General features: G+C 44.3%; 1 protein-coding gene across 1 annotated transcript; it reads right to left on the bottom strand.

Moving 5' to 3' along the window:
- Positions 1–8,973: 8,973 nt before the first annotated feature.
- LOC116352912 (neurofilament medium polypeptide-like) lies at positions 8,974–15,306 on the bottom strand. The gene is made up of 3 exons (XM_031803274.1): positions 14,148–15,306; positions 12,509–12,633; positions 8,974–12,345 (listed from the first exon to the last, which is right to left on the bottom strand). The coding sequence occupies exons 1-3, from the start codon at positions 15,189–15,191 to the stop codon at positions 9,849–9,851; spliced, it is 3,666 nt and encodes a 1,221-aa protein (XP_031659134.1). The 5' UTR covers positions 15,192–15,306; the 3' UTR covers positions 8,974–9,848.
- Between the last annotated feature and the right edge of the window lie 1,842 nt (positions 15,307–17,148).

Below are 17,148 nucleotides of genomic sequence, written 5' to 3'. Positions count from 1 at the left end.
CACCGGCTGTCCTTTATATAGGAGAAGCTTATCGCTAACAAGGCAGAGACTGTTTTTACTGGCCCATTGATCGAACGGAGGGGGAGGGCCATGTCTCAACCCTTCATACTCTATGTAAGTGAAACACTACTTGAGTGTGTGAGGGTTCGTGGGTGGCCGTTTGAAAGCAGAGGAATGATCACACAGGGAGAAAAAGGGAAATGGGGTGATTATCATTAGGATGTTTGGGATAGCCTATGTGTCCTTGACGTTGATGTGTTTATCATTTGTCTCTTCTCATACAGTTTCCTCCAAATTTTGAACATTCGAATACGAGAGAAAATTATACATGCATCTCTGCATTTGCTAATTCAACCAGCCAACATGCAGCATTACTATGCATGGAAATATAACTTATGGAGCAGTTCAATGACCCATGTTAATTACTATTTTCCCTATTAGTAGTTAGCAAAAACGGTTATACCAGAAATTATCAATTTACCGACGCAATTTAGAGCGAAAGCAATACCGGATCCATGGACAGCACCAGTCCGCCAGACTCCAATATCAGCGCCATGGACAGCGACTTAATGCAGCAAAACACCATTACCGTCCTTTTCAAGTGTTTGAAAAGTGTTGAAAATGTTTCTCTCAAATTGAACAGAATGATTGATCATTAAATGAATTGAATTAATAATGTATATTTGCCTATGAAAATGTGCAAAGCGAACCAATTTCCTATATTGATGTTTTGCTTGTGCTAAGTCTTCAATAATAGGTGATTGATTACTTCTTGACAGGAAACCTCCCAAAATCAAAGGGATTACCATCAGTGACCTACTGATGACGTATAAAGTGAGACTACCATGAGGGGGTTGGTTCAATCAATATGATGCATTTATGTGACCACTTGCTACTTTCAGGAAGTGTTGAAGCATTAATCATAGTTGTAGTTATTGACAGCTATTGGTATAGATTACAGTTATGATCAGCCTGTGCTTATATGCAAGTAATTTACCCCATTCAATAGTATATATCACCTTCATAATGCATATAATAATAAGTTATGGACAAACTTGCCCTTTTATTTTGAGCCATTTCAAACCAAAGTATTTCTGTAGTGATGAATAGGCATCCAAACAGCAACATAGTTTTTTTCTATAATTACATTCCTCAGAATGACTTTGTAACTCTATCGTCCAACTCTAACAATGATGGGGAACACGTTGACTAATATGGTTTCACAAACAGATACAGAATACAATGCATGAGTTACAGTCTTTGGGTTGCAGATGAGAGCACATAGGATAGAGAGGCTGCTATCTCCTCCATGCATTGAGATGTTTTCTCTAAGGAGTGAAGCTGCAGTGTTGGTTGACAGATCTGATTGGCTGTAGTCTGTTGTCAGTCTTATTGATTCCCATTCAGTCCTGCTCTACCCATTTCAGAGGTAACTAAGGTCATTGCAAACCCTGCAATTGATGCAGGTAATGCAACAAAATGGCTGCCTCTGGTTTTGGCCAATTGACTGCCTTTAATGACAATATTTCATCCTATGAAAACCAGGGATTAAAAATTCAAAAGGCACTTGCACATCTGAGCTATCTTTGTTGCAGGCACATGGTAAGAATTTAATAACATGAGAAAAAATAAGAAACCTGCACACTGCTCTTGCTAGTATCATTTAATAAAGACTAGCAAGAGCAGTGTGCGGGTTTCTTCTTTTTTCACTTCCTATGAAAACCAGCAAGACTCTTTTTGACAAATAGCAAGGTCATTTTTGCTTCCATGAACATTATTACCCACAATAAGATTTAAATAGTTTGTCAGGTTTGATTCAGATTCTCCAGTCGCCTTTAAAAACCCGTGTTTTATACCACAGTTAAGAGGGAAGAATACATTATTCCCATCTCTGAGATTTAATTTGACACTTGTCACTTATCACCCATCTGTATTCTGTTATCTCACTCATTGTTTTCCCATCGCAACAGTTAGCTCTGTGGAGTGAGCCCTAACGCGTTTTAGAGCTCAGACAATTTTAGATTGTGTTTGTCCCAGAGAGAGAGAGAGCGAGATGGAGAGAGAAAGAGAGGGAGATATAGTTACCATGCCCCACTACATATGATTCTCTCATCCTAACTGAATGTGTGTGAATGTGTGTTGTTGTGGCTGAGTTAACTTGAGCAATGTTTTCGACCCTATACTCACTTTCTCCTGGCTGATTCTTGTGACCTAGAGCTAGACACCTGGCCTCTGTTGCCTCTTTCTCTCTCTGCTCTCCTGCTGGCCTCAGCCTTTTAAACATGTACATCACCACCAGTGGCGATTTTAGCGGCGATGTAATCTTGGTGGGGTAAAACACAACACTAAACAATAGATTAATTGCACTATAACGGTGACAACGGTGACAAAGTCTTTACTGAAGACTTATCTCTTCAGTGGGTCATATGATTGAGTGTAGTCTGGCCAGGAGTGGGAAGGTGAACGGAAAGGCTCTGGAGCAACGAACCGCCCTTGCTGTCTCTGCCTGGCCGGTTCCCCTCTTTCCACTGGGATTCTCTGCCTCTAACCCTATTACAGGGGCTGAGTCACTGGCTTACTGGGGCTCTCTCATGCCGTCCCTGGAAGGGGTGCGTCACCTGAGTGGGTTGATTCACTGTTGTGGTCATCCTGTCTGGGTTGGCGCCCCCCCTTGGGTTGTGCCATGGCGGAGATCTTTGTGGGCTATACTCGGCCTTGTCTCAGGATGCTCTGCTTTGGCAGAGTGGGTGGGGTTATATCCTTCCTGTTTGGCCCTGTCCGGGGGTGTCCTCGGATGGGGCCACAGTGTCTCTTGACCCCTCCTGTCTCAGCCTCCAGTGTTTATGCTGCAGTAGTTTATGTGTCGGGGGGCTAGTGTCAGTTTGTTATATCTGGAGTACCTCTCCTGTCCTATTCGGTGTCCTGTGTGAATCTAAGTGTGCGTTCTCTAATTCTAGCCCCCCGACACATAAACTACTGCAGCATAAATACTGGAGGCTGAGACAGGAGGGGTCAGGAGACACTGTGGCCCCATCCGAGGACACATCATTTATGCAGCAGCATACAAGACATTTTTGGACTCGCCTTGTTGTGCTGTGATCACTTGAACAGGAAGGTGGCACTACAGTCCTTCGTGGGAAAATGTTGTTATCAAAGTCTGGCATTCTCTGGATTTATGGTGCTTTCAAGACAACTGGGAACTCGGAAAAACAAGGTTGAATCATGATCTTCAGGTCGTAGCTCTAGAAAGACGCCCGAGTTCCGGATTTACAATTCCGAGTTGGATGACCGTTCAAAACATATTTTCACAGTCAGAGCTCATGCTTCATTGACAGCAAGACCAATGCTGAATGTTTATAATTTTAAACTTGGAAAAGAGACCCTTAGCAGTTAGCCACTGATTCCTTCCAAACTGTAACGTCTGCATCCAACTCATACTTCTAAACACTTAGATACTGGAACGCAGCCCACTTTCATGCTCACTCTCCAGATCCCAATCACCGGAATTCTAATCATGTGTTCAAACACCTGCATGTCATCATCCCACACTATTTAGTTCAGTTCCTTGCACCCCATCACTGTGAGGTATTGTTTGTTTTGAGACACACTTCTTTTGGAGCTCTGTTTTTTCTTGTCCTTCATGCCTCCCGTGTATTGTAGTTTTTGCCTGCCTCACTCACGACACCTTTTGCCTATTCCCTGCCTGTACTGTTGCCATTTTGGACCTACCGTGTATGACCTTCTGCCTGCCCCTGGACCCTGCTACCTGCCTCCTCCTATGGTCCCTTCCAATAAACACCTGCTCTGCACTTGAAACCAGCTCTCTGTCTCATATCGTGTTCATTACAGAATACCTCACCAAACACGACAGAATGATTCAGCAGAGCTGCAGCTACGTCTAGCCCGACAGGAGGAATGGCTCGACGAACTCTGCAACCTCCTTCACCAGTCCATTCCTGCTTCATCCATATCAGGTGCCACAGCCTCCTCTCGTTCATCCTCCCCTATATCTATGCCTAATAAATATGACGGCTCCCCAGGGAAATGTCAAGGATTTCTCATGCATTGTAACCTGTACATAGACCATCACCTCACTGACTTCACCTCTGACAAAGACAGGGTGGACTTCATCATCTCCCTACTCACAGGCAAAGCTCTGGATTGGGTCACAGCCCTGTGTGCCGCTCAAAGATCTGATCTGTCCTCTGAATCACGTTTCCATGCCGTCTTCAAGGAGGTGTTCGACCATTCAGTTTCAGGTTGTCACACCGGGGACCTGTTATGTGAGCTGCGACAGGGCCATCGCTCCACCACAGAGTATTCCCTTGAGTTCAGCACCATGGCTGCCAGCAGTGGATGGAGTGAACCAGCGCTCCTTACAGTCTACAGGAGGGGTCTTAATCGGGAGTTACAGACCAAACTGGCCTGCAGAGGAGATTTAACGGAAGTAAACCAATACATCCAGATGTTCATATCCATTGGCAACCTACTGGTGGGCCGCAGACCTATAGAGTCGCCCATGGCCTGCAAGTCTTCCACGCCCTTCTCTCGTCCACCACTGTCCAATAGCCCCCAACCCACGCAATTCGGCCGTGCCCGTTTCCCACAGAGTCCATCATTGTAGCTCGTCTGGAGGTTAGTTAACACAGTGTCCAAAGAAGGACCAGAGGTATACAGAATGGTGTCGTCTGCGTAGAGGTGGACCAACAGCAAGAGCGACATCATTGCTGTATACAGAGAAGAGAGTCGGCCCGAGAATTGAACCCTGTGGCACCCCCATAGAGACTGCCAGAGGTCCGGACAACAGGCCCTCCGATATGACACACTGAGCTCTACCAGAGAAGTAGTTGGTGAACCAGGTGAGGCAATCACTTGAGAAACCAAGGCTGTTGAGTCTGCCAATAAGAATGTGGTGATTGACAGAGTCGAAAGCCTTGGCCAGGTTGATGAATACGGCTGCACAGTAATGTCTCTTATCGATGGCGGTTATGATATAATTTAGGACCTTGAGTGTGCCTGAGGTGCACCCATGACTAGCTCTGAAACCAGACTGCATAGCGGAGAAGGTACGGTGGGATTCGAAATGGTCGGAAATCCGTTTGTTAACTTGGCTTTCGGAGATCTTAGAAAGGCAGGGTAGGATAGATATAGTTCTGCTGCAGTTTGGGTCTAGACTGTCTCCCCTTTTGAAGAGGAGGATGACCGCTGCAGCTTTCCAATCGTTGGGTTTCTCAGATGATACGAAAGAGAGGTTGAACAGGCTAGTAATAGAGGTTGCAACAAATTCGGCAGATCATTTTAGAAAGAGAGGGTCCAGATTGTCTAGCCCGGCTAATTTGTAGGGGTCCAGATTTTGCAGCTCTTTCAGAACATCAGCTATCTGGATTTGGGTGAAGGAGATACAGGGGGTACAGGGCTGTTGATCGGGGTAGGGGTAGCCAGGCGGTAAGCATGGCCAGCCGTAGAAAAATGCTTGTTGAAATTCTCAATTATAGTGGATTTATCAGTGGTGACAATGTTACCTAGCCTCAGTGCAGTGGGAAGCTGGGAGGTGCTCGTATTCTCCATGGACTTTACAGTGTCCCAGAACTTTTTTGAGTTTGTGCTACAGGATGAAAATTTCTGCTTGAAAACGCTAGCCTTAGCTTTCCTAACTGCCTGTGTATATTAGTTCCTGACTTCCCTGAAAAGTTGCATATCACGGGGGCTATTCGATGCTAATGCAGAATGCCACAGGATGTTTTTGTGCTGGTCAAGGACAGTCAGGTCTGGAGAGAACCAAGGGCTATATGTGTTCCTGGTTACATTTTTTGAATGGGGCATGCTTATTTAAGATGGTGAGGAAGGCACTTTTAAAGAATAACCAGGCATCCTTTACTTACGGGATGAGGTCAATATCCTTCCAGGATACCCGGGCCAGGTGGATTAGAAAGGCCTGCTCGCTGAAGTGTTTTAGGGAGCGTTTGACAGTGATGAGGTGTGGTCGTTTGACCGCAGACCCATTATGGATGCAGGCAATGAGGCAGTGATCGCTGAGATCTTGGTTGAAAATAGCAGAGGTGTATTTGGAGGGCAAGTTGGTTAGGATGATATCTATGAGGGTGGAACTAAATGGTTGGTTAAGGAATATTGAGCAGGGCTATAGGCTCCACAGTGGAATAAGACAATAATCACTATCCAGGACAGTAATGGACAAGGCATATTGATATTAGGGAGAGGCATGCGGAGCCCAGTGATCATAGGGGTCCAGTGAGTGGTTGGACTGGCTGGACACACGGTGATTCAGCTAGCAGGCCGGGATGGAGGAAAGACTGATTTAGCCACCGCGTGCGGTGACGTCGATAGACCAGTCGTGATGGATTAGTAGGGTTCTGAGTAGCAGAGGGGTCCAAGTCCAATAGGCAAAATAGGTATAGTGGCTGACGAAATTGGCCGATGGATCTATTCAGCTAACAGTCCAAAAGGCTCTAGAGAGCTAACAGGCCGTGGCTAGCAGGCTAGCAGATGGGCATTCAGGGGACGTTGCGACCTCGGGGCCAAGTTGAGTACCCCCTCGAGCAGATTACATCGGTAGTCCAGTCGTCAAGTATCGGCGAGGTTCAGTGCCCCGTACCGGCAGTAGAAGGGGTCCGGGTATTGTAACCCAGGAGTGACTGATGGGCCTCTTCAGCTAGCCGGGAGAATAGGCCTAGCATGGGCTAAGCTCCAGGCTAATTGGTGCTTGCTTTGGGACAGACGTTAGCCAGGAGTAGTCACTCGGATTGCAGCTAGCTAGCTGCGATGATCCATGTGAAAGGTTCAGAGCTTGCGGTAGGAATCCGGGGATATGGAGAGAAAATAGGTACGGTTTCAGTCGCGTTGTACAAAGTGGTGAGAGTTTCCAAGCTAAAGGTTAGCTGATGACCACTAGCAGTGGTTAGCTGACTACTAGCTAGTAGCTAGTGAGCTGGCTAGCTTCTGTTGGGGGATTCAGGTTCCGGAGGTAAATAAATATACTTTAGAAAAAACAGATCCACACCATGTTGGGTGAGGTGGGTTGCAGGAGACTATTATGAATTTGAGGTTTAGAGAAATATAAAAAAGATATTTGAAGAAAAAAATATAAAGGATATATACATGGGACACTGACAAGATGAAGGACAAAGACGTCTGACTGCTACGCCATCTTGGATTTACAGATAATCTTGTTTCTCAAGGACTGAGTCTTTAGGTGCATTTTGGCACTCCAAGCAGGCTGTCATGCACCTTTTACTGTTAAGTGGCTTCCATCTGGTAACTTTACCATAAAGGCCTGATTGGCGGAGTGCTGCAGAGATGGTTGTCCTTCTCGAAGGTTCTCCTATCTCCACAGAGGAACTGTGGAGCTCTGTCTTAGAGACCACCCCACCCCTCCCTGACCAAGACCATTCTCCACCGATTGCTCAGTTTGGCCGGGCGGCCAGGTCTGGTGGTTCCAAACTTCTTCCATTTAAGAATGATGGAGGCCGCTGTGTTCTTGGGGACCTTCAATGCTGCAGAAAAGTTTTGGTACCCTTCCCCAGATCTGTGCCTCGACACAATCCTGTCTTGGAGCTCTACGGACCTTATATAGACAGTTGTGTGCCTTTCCACATCATGTCCAATCAATTGAATTTACAACAGTGGGACTACAAGTTGTAGAAACATCTCAAGGATGATCAATGGAAACAGGATGTACCTGAGCTCAATTTTGAGTCTCATATCAAAGGGTCTGAATACCTAAGTAAATAATGTTTTCTGTTTTTTATTTGTAATAAATTTGCATTTCTAAAAACATGTTTTCGCTTTGTCATTTTCGCTTTGTCATTTTGGGGTATTTTGTGTAGATTGCTAAGGATTTTTTCATTTAATACATTTTTGAATGAGTGTGTAACGTAATAAAATGTGAAAAACGTAATGGGGTCTGAATCTTTTCCGAAGGCACTGTATGTCATAATATTTCTTTTAAATGTTAGATAGAATATTTTGTTCTGAAAGTTTTAGGAACAAAAAATTATATGTAACACCCCAGGTGTTATCGTGATTTGTGGCATAGAATCAGACCAACTATCCTTCTAGCATTATAATAAGGATTCATTCAATGTGAGTGAGTGATCGGCTACATTTCAAAGAAACCTCTTCATGGATTCTGCCTGAGATAGTCGCTGTCCATTTTCCGGTGGTGCTGAATTTCAAATTACAATCGGGTTGCTGTCTGCTTTAATGTTGCTAAATCTCCGAAGGACCTATCACTCAATTGTTTAACTTGTCATGTAAAATACTTTGAATTAAATATGTATAGTTTAAAATCATGTTTAACAATGTAGGTAATGTTGTTCTCAAATAATGTAGCTATTTGCTGAAACTGCATAAACATCTCTCAATATTAATACAATATCTCATATTACTCTCTCATGTTCACTGTTGTTGTTTTACTATCCTATTTTATTTAATATTGTTTTACTATGCTAATTTATCTATCTTAATTTGATATTTATATCTTCATTTGATATTTGTTTATCTTCATTTTATATTTGTCCAGAAATGTATTGTTTTTATCTTTCTCATTGTTTTATTATTTTATTTATGTAAGTGAAGTACATTGAATTGCATTGTTTATGGTAAGAAATGTGCTATGTAAATAAAGTTTGATTTGATAAATCAAGTGCTATAATAAAATGCTATTTGCATGAACATGCCATGGGGTGCATCGTTTATATTATGGTTGGTGGATCATCCTTTGATGGTATGCACATATTACAGTGTAGCTTTAAAAATCTGTAGAGGACAGCCTCTGGATGGTGGTATGGTTTTGTATAATTTCTAGGCTACAAAAGATCATGAAGCATGCAATCCCACCCCTATGAAAGAAGATGAAGAAATAGAATAGTGTGCATGTTGAGGTGAGCCAGCTACTGTAAATGAACAAGTGAAAGGACATGACAGGACAATTGCATAAAGGAACAAGAGACCATATTTGTATTTCAGTATGACATTTATTGAGCAAATGCTGCTGGGAAATAGTTCATGATGAGTAAAGACATGGGATTGCAAACTGTAGCACCTCATTTAAGTTCGCTATTTAAATTCAAGTCCATCCTATGCATACAAGAATGTATGTGTGCGCATTTACATATTTATTTTCAATGGCACTCATTAGGTAAACATAATAGATACTGATAAAAAGCATGTTTAAGGCTCAGAGTTTCTTCAAGGTTCTTAATGCTTTAGTTGCTTCGGGTACTGTATGTTTATGATCATCAGTACAATGCACCATCGTCTTTCTCATTCTTCACTATATTGTGTGGTAGACAATTGTATTTTTGGCTCAGTTGGTATCTTCACATAAAAAGGCTAGTCCTTTTGAACACGTGTCTCTAAAGTGGACCCTCCAACCCAGGCACCCCTTTTTGAATTAACATTTGAATGAACATACATTTCTATCACTCTCCCACCCACATACAGTATGCATCTAAACTGTAAACCTTCCATCCATCCATACAGGTTAGAGTGGAGGGGTCTCCCTCCCTGAGCTAGCATGCAGAAGCCCCCACCCGTGAGCCCTCCCATGAACTGCAGGGAAACATAAAGACAATTAATAATCTGTCCCACTATCACATTTTCCTGATATTATCTGCAGCAAAACCCATTTAAAGCTTTCTCTCAACATGCATTTTTTAAACGTTAGCTTTGTCACATCATATGGCTTCTCTCGTTGCTTTTCTGTATGTTTGAGAGTGGTTCACTTTATTACATCGCTCTAGCTCTATGATTTCTTTATGTTAGTTCTGGGTTGATTGCTTGTTGTCGTGTCATCTTTGTTCCTCCTGAGTGGGTTGGATAGAGCGCAGTTACTCAGTTTCAGTCACCACCTTGACGGACTGGGAAGAGTGTTTCTCCATCTTCTTGCTGGAGACTGTCTTCTCCTGCATCACATCCTCAGACTCCTTCACAGTCTCGGTGACAGTGACCGATTTGGTGACATGCTTGGCCCCGTCCTCTCCAGTGGTGATGGTCTCCACCGTTTTGGTGATGACCACCTTCTGGTCCTTTGGATCATCTTTCTGGTCCGGGTCATCTTTAGTGGGGCTCTCGTCCACTCCATTTGAGATAACATCCTTCTCCTCTGCCTCTTTCCCACCCTCATCCTTCTTGTCCTTGTCCTCTGGGGTAATCTTCTCCACATCTCCGTTCATGGCTGCGTCTTTCTTTTCTACCTTCCTCTCTTCCTCTGAATCACTCTTTTTGTCTACTTTCTCTTCTGCAGCCTTGGGGGCCTCTGACATTGGAGCTTCTGGTTTTGGGGCCTCACCCTTAGGGGACTCTGCCTCGGGGGATCCTAATTTGGGGGATTCCGATTTGGGGGAGCCAGCAGGTTTTGGGGATTCAGATTTAGGCGATCCAGCAGGTTTTGGGGATTCAGAAGTAGGGGATCCAGCAGGTTTTGGGGATTCAGATTTAGGGGATCCAGCAAGTTTTGGGGATTCAGATTTTGGGGATCCAGCTGGTTTTGGGGATTCAGATTTAGGGGATCCAGTAGATTTGGGGGATTTAGAAGTAGGGGATCCAGCAGGTTTTGGGGATTCAGATTTAGGGGATCCAGCAGGTTTTGGGGATTCAGATTTGGGGGATCCAGAAGGTTTTGGTGATAAAGATTTGGGGGATCCAGCAGGTTTGGGGGATTCAGATGTGGGCGATCCAGCAAGTTTGGGGGATTCAGATTTGGGGGATCCAGCAGATTTAGGGGATCCAGCAGGTTTTGGGCATTCAGAAGTGGGGGATCCAGCAGATTTTGGGGATTCAGATTTAGGGGATCCAGCAAGTTTTGGGGATTCAAAAGTAGGGGATCCAGCAGGTTTTGGGGATTCAGATTTAGGGGATCCAGCAGATTTGGGGGATTCAGAAGTAGGGGATCCAGCAGGTTTTGGGGATTCAGATTTAGGGGATCCAGCAGGTTTTGGGGATTCAGATTTAGGGGATCCAGCAGGTTTTGGGGATTCAGATTTAGGGGATCCAGAAGGTTTTGGGGATTCAGATTTGGGGGATCCAGCAGGTTTTGGGGATTCAGATTTGGGGGATCCAGCAGGTTTTGGGGATTCAGATTTGGGGGAGCCAGCAGATTTAGGGGATCCAGCAGGTTTTGGGGATTCAGAAGTAGGGGATCCAACAGGCTTTGTGGATTCAGATTTAGGGGATCCAGCAAGTTTTGGGGATTCAGATTTAGGGGATCCAGCATGTTTTGGAGATTCAGATTTAGGGGATCCAGAAGGTTTTGGGGATTCAGATTTGGGGGATCCAGAAGGTTTTGGGGATTCAGATTTGGGGGATCCAGCAGGTTTTGGGGATTCCGATTTGGGGGATCCAGCAGGTTTTGGGGATTCAGATTTGGGGGAGCCAGGTTTTGGAGATTCAGATTTGGGGGTTACAGCTTTAGGAGATTCATTTTTGGGGGATCCAGCTTTTGGTGACTCAGACTTGGGGGACCCAGCCTTTGGGGATTCAGCTTTTAGGGAGTCTGGCTTGGAGGGCTTTGGGGCCTCAGATTTCTGGACCTCAACTTTTGGGGCCTCACTCTTGGGGGCTTCTGTTTTGGGAGCCTCTGTCTTGGCTACAGCTGCCTTCTCATCTATGTTGTCTTCTTTCTCATCCTTTCCTTTCTTCTCATCTTCCTCATCCTTATCATCTCCATCTTTGGATCCTTTGTCACTACCTGCATCTTCATCTTGATCATCACCCTCCTCTTCTCCCTCTCCCTCTCCTGTCTCCTCTTCTCCTCCGCTTCCCTCCTTCTCTCCAGCCTTCTCTTTGTCAGGAGAGGCCTTTGATTCTGGGGCTTTAGAGCACAGGACTGTCTCCTCTAAATCCCCCTCTCCTTCTCCCTCATCACCACCTTCTGTATCATCTCCCTTCTCACCCTCACCCTCTTCTCCTTTCTCACCCTCTTCTTCTTTTTCTCCCTCTTCCTCTTCATCCACACCTTCTTTGTCCTCCTCTTCCTCCTCAGCAGGTGTGCTGGAGCTAACTTGGGCTTCAGTGGAGGCTACAACCTCTTCTGATTCACCCTCTCCCCCTTCTCCCTCTGCTTCTTCTCCTCCCTCTTCTCCCTCATCCTCTCCTTCATCTGTTGCCTCTGCCTCCAGAGTGGCAGAAAACTCCTGGGCCATCTCAGCCAGGGCCTGGTCCATCTCATCCTTCTCAGCCTCTACCCTGGTCTCCTCGATGATCTCCTCTACAAACTTATGCTGGACTTTCAATTTGGGAGGCTCATACTTGGACTTCTTAGAGGAGGTGACGGTGTGGCCGTAGGGGAAAGTGCTAAAGTGGGTCTCTTCACCTTCTAGGAGTTTCCTACAAGAACAGTAGAACATGAGATATAGTTTAGTGTAGACCTAATATAAAAATGTAGTTTCTATATATAAATTCGATCTTTATGTTTTTATTACACATGATATATTTAAAAAAAAGTTTTTTCAATGTTAGTCCTAATTAGCGCTCTGTTGTCGCACTGTACCTGTATGCAGCAATCTCAATGTCGAGGGCCATCTTCACATTGAGCAGGTCCTGGTACTCACGCAGATGACGCGCCATCTCCCACTTCGTGCCCTTGAGCTCATTATCCAGCTGGTGGATGGTCTCCTGCAGAGAACAAGACCGAGAGACACAAGCTGGTTAAGAGCTATTATTTCTTATGCCTATATGGAACCCTGAAATGATACTTGGTTATTTATTTCTGGTGTAGGGAAGTCACATTTCCTCATAAGGACACTGCTTTCTAAACATCATAAGAAAACGATCAAAAATACAATGTCATATTTTGTGATCCTGGTAATTACTTCACAAGCACATTTAAACTTGTATAGGCCTACATTTGAAACAGCACTTTGAGATTCCAATAAAATATCACTGCAATATCAATTGAAACTGTGAAGTCCTCCTGTCTCATTTATGAAAAGTGAAAGTGCAAATAATTGGATAGATTGGACTGTTGTTGTGTTAAATAATGTATTCTGACGTAGTGAACAGCACTGTGTTTCAAGGGCCCCGAGTCTCTGGCTCAGCAACGAAAAAATAACAAAAAAAACAGTCTGCTGCATTATGTCTTCCCAACCCTATAACGTGCACCAAGTTTCGCTGCTTATGCGTAGCCTAATGCTCCAACATTTGGAGATGTTAAATCTGTGTCCATAAGATGTCAGCATTGTGCCATTTAGGCTATCTAAAGCAAAAGCGCAGACACCACTTTTGGCCAGAGTTTATAGCCTAGTTAAAAGACATGCATTTAGGGCCCACATAAAGCCAACACCTCATTTGGCCGCCTTTCGTTCCAGTACTCTGCTGCCTGTGACTGGAACGAATTGCAAAAATCGCTGAAGTTGGAGACTTTTATCTCCCTCACCAACTTCAAACATCAGCTATCTGAGCAGCTAACCGATCGCTGCAGCTGTACATAGTCTATTGGTAAATAGCCCACCCTTTTCACCTACCTCATCCCCGTACTGTTTTTATTTATTTACTTTTCTGCTCTTCTGCACACCAATATCTCTACCTGTACATGACCATCTGATCTTTTATCACTCCAGTGTTAATCTGCAAAATTGTAATTATTTGCCTACCTCCTCATGCCTTTTGCACACATTGTATATAGACCCCCCCTTCGTCTTCTACGGTGTTATTGACTTGTTAATTGTTTACTCCATGTGTAACTCTTTGTTGTATGATCACACTGCTATGCTTTATCTTGGCCAGGTCGCAGTTGCAAATGAGAACTTGTTCTCAACTAGCCTACCTGGTTAAATAAAGGTGAAATAAAAAAATAAAATAAAAAATAATAAAACAATTTAGTTCGTTCAAAATCAAACTAATACAATGTGTGGGGACACAATGCAAGTGTGTGTCTTTCTCTCTATCAAAGTAGGGGACTCTCCTTATTAGTAGACCTACATTTAAATTAAGAATAAAAACCTCAAAGGTGTCGTGATAATATTCTCAATTTGAAATCAACGAAAAACACATCTAATTATATAATTTATTCTCTCCACTACATTGCTTCTCGTAACACAAAGAATACAACTTTATAGAATACTTCACCATTAAGCCTGTGGCTGGGGGTTTCTGTATGAAAATAATGCCTACAGCGGGTCTCATCATACCTGCAGGCTGGACAGGTCGTTGTTGTGTCGGTCCTCGATGTCATTCAACTGCCTCTCCAGTGACTCCCTGGTTCCACGGACGGACTCTAACTCCACGGTCTTGGACTGAAGCTGGCGACGGTAGTCTGCTATCTCATCACGGGCGGACTTGATTGCATCTTTGTTTTGTGCCGCAGCATCAGTGAGCTTGGAATAGCGGCACATGAACCAGTCCTCCACCTGCTGCAGGTTCTGGTTGGAGTGGCCCTCGAGCTGGGTGCGGATCTCCCGGAGCGCCTCGGTGATGTCCGTCTTCTGGATGTCTTTCCTCTCCATGGTCACCTGCGACGCCTGCACCTGGGCGAACAGGTCGCTCACCTCTTCTTCGTGGTTGTTGCGGATAAAGGCAATCTCGTCATGCAGTGACTGAACTTTCTTCTCAAACTCTGACTTCACCAAATCAGAGTCGGTCATATCTTTTTTCAACGCCCGGATGATGCCTTCCGTCTCATCCCTGATGCGGGCTTCCTCATCGAAGCGGTCCCTAATTCTCTGGATGTCATCCTCGACGTGGTCCGTGTCGAGCTGGATCTGCGCTTTATCGTGGTGAATCTGCTCCAGCATGGAGCGCAGCTCCTGGAGTTCCTGGTCGTATAAATCGCCTAGCTGGGATTGCGACACCTGCTTCTGCCGCAGCGTCTGGATCTCCTCTTCGATCTGGCTGTTCTGCTGCTCCAAGTAGTGCACCTTGTCGATGTAACCGGCGAAGCGGTCGTTGAGCCCCTGGAGCTGCTCTTTCTCGTTGGAGCGCTTGTAGTCTCCGTTCGTTTGATTGAAATCAACGCTGTCGGCGGAGCTGAGGAGTGTGGAGCTGTACGCTCTGGCTACCGGCATATTGACGCTCCTCTTGTAGGAGGAGGTCATCGTGGAGCCTGGGCTTGCCCGGGACCAGGACTGAGAACGGAACCCGCTGGAGGGGGTGCCAGTGGAGCGGCCGTAGGTGGTCCTACTATCCATACTTCTCCTGAATGGACTCCCTATCGTGTCCACCGGGTGGTAACTCATCCGGCCAGACCAGGGGTTGCGTGTGCAGATGGAATGGAAGGTGTCCGAGGTGGAGGAGTGGGGCGAGTAGGTGTTTGCAGGTGCGGGGTGGATGGCGCTCACAGCATTCTTAGTCTCACCGGCTGTCCTTTATATAGGAGAAGCTTATCGCTAACAAGGCAGAGACTGTTTTTACTGGCCCATTGATCGAACGGAGGGGGAGGGCCATGTCTCAACCCTTCATACTCTATGTAAGTGAAACACTACTTGAGTGTGTGAGGGTTCGTGGGTGGCCGTTTGAAAGCAGAGGAATGATCACACAGGGAGAAAAAGGGAAATGGGGTGATTATCATTAGGATGTTTGGGATAGCCTATGTGTCCTTGACGTTGATGTGTTTATCATTTGTCTCTTCTCATACAGTTTCCTCCAAATTTTGAACATTCGAATACGAGAGAAAATTATACATGCATCTCTGCATTTGCTAATTCAACCAGCCAACATGCAGCATTACTATGCATGGAAATATAACTTATGGAGCAGTTCAATGACCCATGTTAATTACTATTTTCCCTATTAGTAGTTAGCAAAAACGGTTATACCAGAAATTATCAATTTACCGACGCAATTTAGAGCGAAAGCAATACCGGATCCATGGACAGCACCAGTCCGCCAGACTCCAATATCAGCGCCATGGACAGCGACTTAATGCAGCAAAACACCATTACCGTCCTTTTCAAGTGTTTGAAAAGTGTTGAAAATGTTTCTCTCAAATTGAACAGAATGATTGATCATTAAATGAATTGAATTAATAATGTATATTTGCCTATGAAAATGTGCAAAGCGAACCAATTTCCTATATTGATGTTTTGCTTGTGCTAAGTCTTCAATAATAGGTGATTGATTACTTCTTGACAGGAAACCTCCCAAAATCAAAGGGATTACCATCAGTGACCTACCGATGACGTATAAAGTGAGACTACCATGAGGGGGTTGGTTCAATCAATATGATGCATTTATGTGACCACTTGCTACTTTCAGGAAGTGTTGAAGCATTAATCATAGTTGTAGTTATTGACAGCTATTGGTATAGATTACAGTTATGATCAGCCTGTGCTTATATGCAAGTAATTTACCCCATTCAATAGTATATATCACCTTCATAATGCATATAATAATAAGTTATGGACAAACTTGCCCTTTTATTTTGAGCCATTTCAAACCAAAGCATTTCTGTAGTGATGAATAGGCATCCAAACAGCAACATAGTTTTTTTCTATAATTACATTCCTCAGAATGACTTTGTAACTCTATCGTCCAACTCTAACAATGATGGGGAACACGTTGACTAATATGGTTTCACAAACAGATACAGAATACAATGCATGAGTTACAGTCTTTGGGTTGCGGATGAGAGCACATAGGATAGAGAGGCTGCTATCTCCTCCCTGCATTGAGATGTTTTCTCTAAGGAGTGAAGCTGCAGTGTTGGTTGACAGATCTGATTGGCTGTAGTCTGTTGTCAGTCTTATTGATTCCCATTCAGTCCTGCTCTACCCATTTCAGAGGTAACTAAGGTCATTGCAAACCCTGCAATTGATGCAGGTAATGCAACAAAATGGCTGCCTCTGGTTTTGGTCAATTGACTGCCTTTAATGACAATATTTCATCCTATGAAAACCAGTGATTAAAAATTCAAAAGGCACTTGCACATCTGAGCTATCTTTGTTGCAGGCACATGGTAAGAATTTAATAACATGAGAAAAAATAAGAAACCTGCACACTGCTCTTGCTAGTATCATTTAATAAAGAGTAGTGACACTAGCAAGAGCAGTGTGCGGGTTTCTTCTTTTTTCACTTCCTATGAAAACCAGCAAGACTCTTTTTGACAAATAGCAAGGCCATTTTTGCTTCCATGAACATTATTACCCACAATAAGATTTAAATAGTTTGTCAGGTTTGATTCAGATTCTCCAGTCG

This window comes from Oncorhynchus kisutch, linkage group LG23 (genome assembly GCF_002021735.2).
Source record: "Oncorhynchus kisutch isolate 150728-3 linkage group LG23, Okis_V2, whole genome shotgun sequence".
NCBI classification, from domain to species: domain Eukaryota; kingdom Metazoa; phylum Chordata; class Actinopteri; order Salmoniformes; family Salmonidae; genus Oncorhynchus; species Oncorhynchus kisutch.
Note: the sequence above shows the minus strand (reverse complement) of the source record. Positions and strands in the feature narration are given on the sequence as shown.

Coding starts and splice junctions, on each gene's coding strand:
- LOC116352912 (XM_031803274.1), bottom strand. CDS start 15,191: ATGAGTTACCACCCGGTGGACACGATAGGGAGTCCATTCAGGAGAAGT. Junction 12,634..14,147: donor ACGACCTGTCCAGCCTGCAG/GTATGATGAGAC, acceptor TGTTCTCTGCAG/GAGACCATCCACCAGCTGGA. Junction 12,346..12,508: donor ATTGAGATTGCTGCATACAG/GTACAGTGCGAC, acceptor CTGTTCTTGTAG/GAAACTCCTAGAAGGTGAAG.